We start from the raw sequence: 6,000 nt of genomic DNA on the forward strand, positions 1-6,000 counted from the left end.
TTTTTCATGAACATGAAATGACTTTGAACTCGCTTTCATATTGCGCAAACATGCATAACTTAATTTCTCTCATACCAAAAATGATGACTTGCTGAATGGCGCACACACATGCCCGCAAGTTGACTTAACCACTTTTGGCTGAAAGATTACATGTTGCCTAATTTATATTCAACTTGACAAACATCCGTGTTTTTATATTGCCAGTGGAGCCGCTAATAGAAATAATGAAGAAAAAAAATGGATCTGCATGTCTCACTAATTTCGTACCAAATGACATGATAAATTGAGCAAACATAAAAAAATATGAGCCGTTCGAATATATATAGGCACTCAACTTGACTAATTGATTTTAAGATTTTGTGAGTATAGTTAAAAGAGTATGCATGTGTGATTTGCACAATGCACATATATGATAATAAGTCTGAGTTGCCAGAAAATGCGTGTTAACCTGGAAAAGTTAGGCAAACCTTATTTGGAAGCTAAATTGATGCAAAAGAAAAGCCCTTTAGTGGAGTTTTGTATTAGAAACGCCAATTAAAATGCAAATGAGTGCTCACGTGGTTAAGGTATAGGCTGGGGCAAACATGTGTGGAGTTTTGAGAGACAAAATATTTTCTGCAGTGTGAGGGTAGCAGGGAGGTGGCTCACATCTATTACGGGGCTGCTGGGGGATATGCATTCTTTATTCTGAGGAGGGGAGGGACGGACGAGAGAGAGAGAGAGAGAGAGGGCGGAGGGAGCGAGAGAGAGCGAGAGAGAGAGAGAGGCGCAAAGAGCGCACACGTCGCACTATCAATTGGATCCAAAGAAAACAACTCCGGGGAAGTGTTGTGCGAGAGACACGAAAAGTGGAAGTTGATCCCCACTAAAAGAGCGCACCGGGCGGACGCAGCCAGCTGTCATGGCCCGTGACAAACCGGACGGCGGACACTTCCACGAGTGGGTCCTCGCAGTTTTGATTGAGTGGACGCGGAGCAGTGGGAGCTGCGATCGTCGCCCTGTATTCTGCCGCCCTCGCTCCGTGGCGCCGGTGGCGTTGAGTTAAAGCAGCTGGCGACACGCAACCAAAGTCGGGATAGTGGCGGTGGCGTAAAATATGCTGCGACGACGCTCGATCGGATCATCCTGGCTGCAGCGGCACCAGACGGACCTTTACGCATGAGCATCCAGCAGGACTGCATGTGAGAAGGCAGAAGAGTTCAACGCAGTAGAGACTTGGGGGACGGAGGACGACTCGGCAAAGGTACCGTTGTCATCACCACTGCAAGGGAAATTATTGATCGGTTCATAATTTAACTTTAGAAACGTATTATAAGTCAAACTCAGTGACCAGAGGGGAATACAAATTAGGATGTACGCATAAACAAAATATAGGTAGCCCTATTTTATTTATGGAAATTCAGCTTTTTTTCTTCTTTTTTTCGCCAGCCACCCCCACCAAATGACTACCCCGAAAGCGCACCGGTCCAAATGTTTCAGCCCTCTCTATGCACCTCACGCCTTTCAACTCTTACAAATATTCCATCCGAATGAATACCACTCACTGGGCAACCTTTCAAGTATGCCTGATCTGCCTCTTATCGCCTCTTAAATACCTTCACCGTTTTCAACTTTTAATTGCGTTTCTCCCAGCAAATCCACTTCTAATCCTATTGTCCTGACCACGTATCAGAGCGTTCATCTGGAGGTGAGAATATGCGCTCAATAGAGTGGAAATTTAATAAGAGAGGGATAGAAAATCCTGATGGGAGGGAAAATGTATAGACCATTTTTTTTCTCTAACAAAAACTATATTCATTCCTCTATTAAAGTTCTGCTTCTTAAAATAGTTTGCACGTTCTGGAGTTTTTATGATTGCAGCAATAATATGGATCCAATTGCCTTGTTCCTCTGTGTGCGCTGCTGTGGTAGCACGTTTTATCGCCTCCCGCGGTTGCTTACTCTCCCCACTGCTTATTTGATTAAATGTAGTAGCTCTTTCAATTTAGACGAGTACATCACAGATGTGTGTCCAAGGTTTTATTTTGTACAGCCATCCCAACAAAGGAGCCATGAAGGGGAATTTCAAAAATAATGTGCATGTCATCAAGCAGTAAGGTTTTATCAAATATTAAGTACACAAATCTAGAAATAGAATTATCGTTTAATGTAAGGTATGTAGCTCGCAGATCCTCAAATGCAACATAATGCAACTCTTGGCCATTCATGTGCGTAACATTCACCCCATACTTCCCTTAATTACGTGTTATCCATCAATGACTCAGGGTGGAGCTTCAGTTCGGCAGAAATCAAACGATGACAACCAGCATCTTTCAATCATATACAAGGAGAGAAAATGTTTGATGGGTCATAAAACCAACGGATCTGTGGTCTTCAGTAATGCAGTGGCCTTGTGCTTGACTAGCAACCTTTCCGTTGTGAAAAACAGCCAGTATTGCTCATTTATCGCAGGTGGAAATACGAAATTATTTTGCTGTTCAATTCCTTTTGACAATTTGTGTAAATGTATGGGAGTGAGAGGTAGAACTTTAATGGGAGTGTGTGTGTTTTCCACATTGGTCTTTATTTGCTCTTCACCCATAATTTCATTATTCAAACCCTTACATTTGGAGTGTGATGAAAGTGCAGTATGGCTAAGTGTCGTAATAATAATCATTAGATCCTTTTAGGCCACTGGAAAAGCATCCCTATTGTTTACTCTACGCATGAGTATGTTTACTCATAATCTGTTCTGGACTAAAACGCAGCAGCTATTTTTTCCATCCACGTTTAGGATATACTCTCACTCTTCTTCAATGTCGTGTTTGGAAACCAAGCAGTGCTGATCTGTCTGCCAAACTGCAAATCTAAGTGTGTGTTTGTGTGTGCGTGTGCACGGTTGTTGATCTCTGTTCCCTCTCTTGACAGAGTGCGAAGGGACAAAACCCTCCTTTATGTCTGTGATACCGGATATGCAAGAGCTGTTCTGAATATTTATCAGATGGTTTAACTTTCTTTTCCAATCAGGCAGCGCATAAATTGACGTCGGGGCGAACAATGCGTTTGTGGCTCGTTCGGTTCTATATCGTAACAAAAAGAGGTTGAAAAAGATGCGGTTCGTATTCCTGTGTGCATGTTTGTCACTGGGAGGAAGAAGGGGATGTGGTGGTGGTGGTGGTGGAGGAGTGGGGGAGTGAGCAGGCCACCCTGAAAATACTAGCGTTTCTTTGTTTTCCCACAGGTCTCTGATTCCAAATGTCACCCTCCTTGGACTCGGCCCCAGTCGGGGAACAGCGGCAGTGTGTGACGGACAGGCGAACGGAGCCTGCGGTGGCTCTCTGCCGCGTGGCTTCAATCCGGCCCTGGATGAGCTCTGCATGGCGCAACCAGTGAGGAGTCCTGCTACGGTCTGATGTCTCAGCATGGATGGAGTCAGTCAAAGGACCGGCCACCACTAATGAAATCATTGCTCTTCAGTCGAGGACTAGCTTTTACAGGATTACTCCCACATTTTCCTGATCATTTCCCAGCAACTGACATCGTTACCAGACTCTCCATGGTGGACGTTTTTTAAAATTTAATATTTGCTGGATTATTCTATTATTTAAACATTTTTTTTCTTTGTTTTACTCCTTTCTGTTTATTTCTTATAGTTTTCCTCCTTTCCTTTTTTTTTTTTTTTCGTTTTTCTTTTCAACTATGGAGTTTCTGTCCGGACCCTGGAATAAGGATTGGACTTCATTCTTACAATTTTGGTTGACTGTAATCCTAAGCCTTCAAATGCAATTCAGCCCAGGTGCCTCTTGCCCAGAAGAGTGTCGTTGTGACAAATTATTTGTGTACTGCAACGAACGCAGCCTGACATCTGTGCCTCTGGGGATACAGGAAGGCTACAATGTCCTTTACCTGCATAACAACCAGATCAACAACGCTGGCTTTCCTGTGGAACTACACAATCTAGCATCTGTGGAGACTGTTTATCTCTATGGCAACCAGCTTGACGAGTTTCCCATCAATCTGCCCAAAAACACCAGAGTACTGCATCTACAGGAGAACAATATTCAAACAATCTCCAGGGCAGCCCTAGCGCAGTTGACTCGATTAGAGGAGTTGCACCTTGATGACAACTCCATCTCCACAGTGGGGGTGGAAGAAGGGGCCTTTAGGGAGGCGCTGAGCCTCAAACTCCTCTTCCTCACCAAGAACCACTTAAGCAGTGTTCCCATTGGCCTCCCCGAGGACTTGAAAGAGCTTCGACTGGATGAGAATAGAATCGCAAACATTGCGGAGGAGGCCTTCCAGAATGTGACGCGTCTACAGCGCCTCCTGCTGGACGGGAACCTGCTGACGGATGAGGGCATTGCGCCGGGGACCTTCCAGGAACTGGCCAGCCTCCGAGAACTGGCACTGGCCCGCAACTCGCTCACCTTCCCCCCTCCGCTTTTACCGAGCCAGTCACTGTTCAAACTCAGCCTACAGGAGAACCAGATCGACCAGATCCCAGTCGATGCGTTTGCAGACTTAAATAGACTAGAGAAGTTGGACATTTCAAACAACCAACTTCAGACTCTTACGCAGGGTGTATTTGACAGCCTGTCAAGCTTACGGCATCTCATTGTACGAAATAACCCATGGCGCTGTGACTGTGCCGTGAAATGGGTGGTGGTGTGGCTCAAGTCATTGCCTTCATCGATAAACGCCCGAGGGTTCGTGTGTCAGAGTCCCGACAGGGTGCGCGGCATGACGATCCGCGAGCTCACCTTGGATATTATTGAATGTCCAGTCGATGTTGACCAACCGCCATGGCCTACACTTCGCTCGACACCTCCTCCTCCGCCCACCACCACCCCCCTCACCACCATGATCTCCGCTCTTGTCACCACTTCCATTCCTGACTACTTTGACTCGCCTTCTCCGCCCGTTCCCCCAATATATCACAATCCACCCGGGCCCCTGCCTCCTTACGAGGACCCCCTTCAGATTTCCTTCCATGTGGTTAACTCTTCAAGTATAGAGGTGAGCTGGGCTTCCTATTTCACCGTCACAGCCTACAAAGTCACTTGGGTCAAAAGGGGCCAAAGCCAAATAAACGAAGGGATGCAGGAACGGACAGTGAGTGGGGGCCAACGGCATATCAGCCTCACCAACCTGGAACCCCGGTCCGTGTACCGGATCTGTGTGCACGTTTTGGACACTCATAACTCCTACAGGCCCGGAGAGGATACAATTTGCTCTGAGGCCAGGACCAAGTCAGCCTTGCCAACAAAGTCTCCCGGGTCAGGGCAAACTCCAAAGGAGAGTGTTAATTCCACGTTGTTAATGGCTGGCATCATCGGCGGAGCGGTGCTTATCATCTTAGTAACACTACTCAGCCTTTTTTGTTGGCACATGCACCGGAAGAGCCGGTCATCTTCGACCAAGTGGAAATACAACCGAGGCCGCAGAAAAGATGACTACTGCGAGGCCGGAACCAAGAAGGATAACTCCATTCTTGAAATGACTGAAACGAGTTTCCAGATTGTGGCGCTGAACAACGAGCAGCTGCTCAAGGGAGATTTCCGCATTCAGCCCATCTACACACCCAATGGGGGGATTGGATTTAGAGACTGTCACCTCAGTAACAATAGTTTAGCCTACTGCAAGAGCAGCAACGTACCGAGTACGGAGTTTTGCCACACGTGATGCCGTGGCAACTATCGCACCGGCGCACCCACTAACTCCATACATGATTGACAATACATACAAAACACACATACACTGTTTGTGTGGACAATAGCAGAACAATATAAACTAAAAAAAATTCTAGTGACATATAACTGTACTATATATATATATATATATATATATATATATATATATATATATATATATATATATATATATATATATATATATATATATATATGTATATATATATATATATATTTCCTAGTTCTGTCTATGATGTAATTTATACTGTGGATAATAATGTGGAATTCTCTGCTATCTTTTTTATTAATAGAAAAAAAAACGAGATCCAAG

General features: G+C 45.1%; 1 protein-coding gene across 1 annotated transcript; it reads left to right on the forward strand.

Annotated features, from left to right (window-relative positions):
• Nucleotides 1–774: 774 nt before the first annotated feature.
• On the forward strand, nucleotides 775–5,795 carry flrt2 (fibronectin leucine rich transmembrane protein 2). Its single transcript, XM_088286328.1, has 2 exons — nucleotides 775–1,243; nucleotides 3,221–5,795. The coding sequence occupies exon 2, from the start codon at nucleotides 3,679–3,681 to the stop codon at nucleotides 5,659–5,661; it is 1,983 nt and encodes a 660-aa protein (XP_088142454.1). The 5' UTR covers nucleotides 775–1,243; nucleotides 3,221–3,678; the 3' UTR covers nucleotides 5,662–5,795.
• The last annotated feature ends 205 nt before the right edge of the window (nucleotides 5,796–6,000 follow it).

Source organism: Idiotropiscis lumnitzeri, chromosome 21 (assembly GCF_059441095.1).
Source record: "Idiotropiscis lumnitzeri isolate Australia: NSW breed Sydney's pygmy pipehorse chromosome 21, RoL_Ilum_1.0, whole genome shotgun sequence".
NCBI classification, from domain to species: domain Eukaryota; kingdom Metazoa; phylum Chordata; class Actinopteri; order Syngnathiformes; family Syngnathidae; genus Idiotropiscis; species Idiotropiscis lumnitzeri.

Coding starts and splice junctions, on each gene's coding strand:
- flrt2 (XM_088286328.1), top strand. CDS start 3,679: ATGGAGTTTCTGTCCGGACCCTGGAATAAGGATTGGACTTCATTCTTA.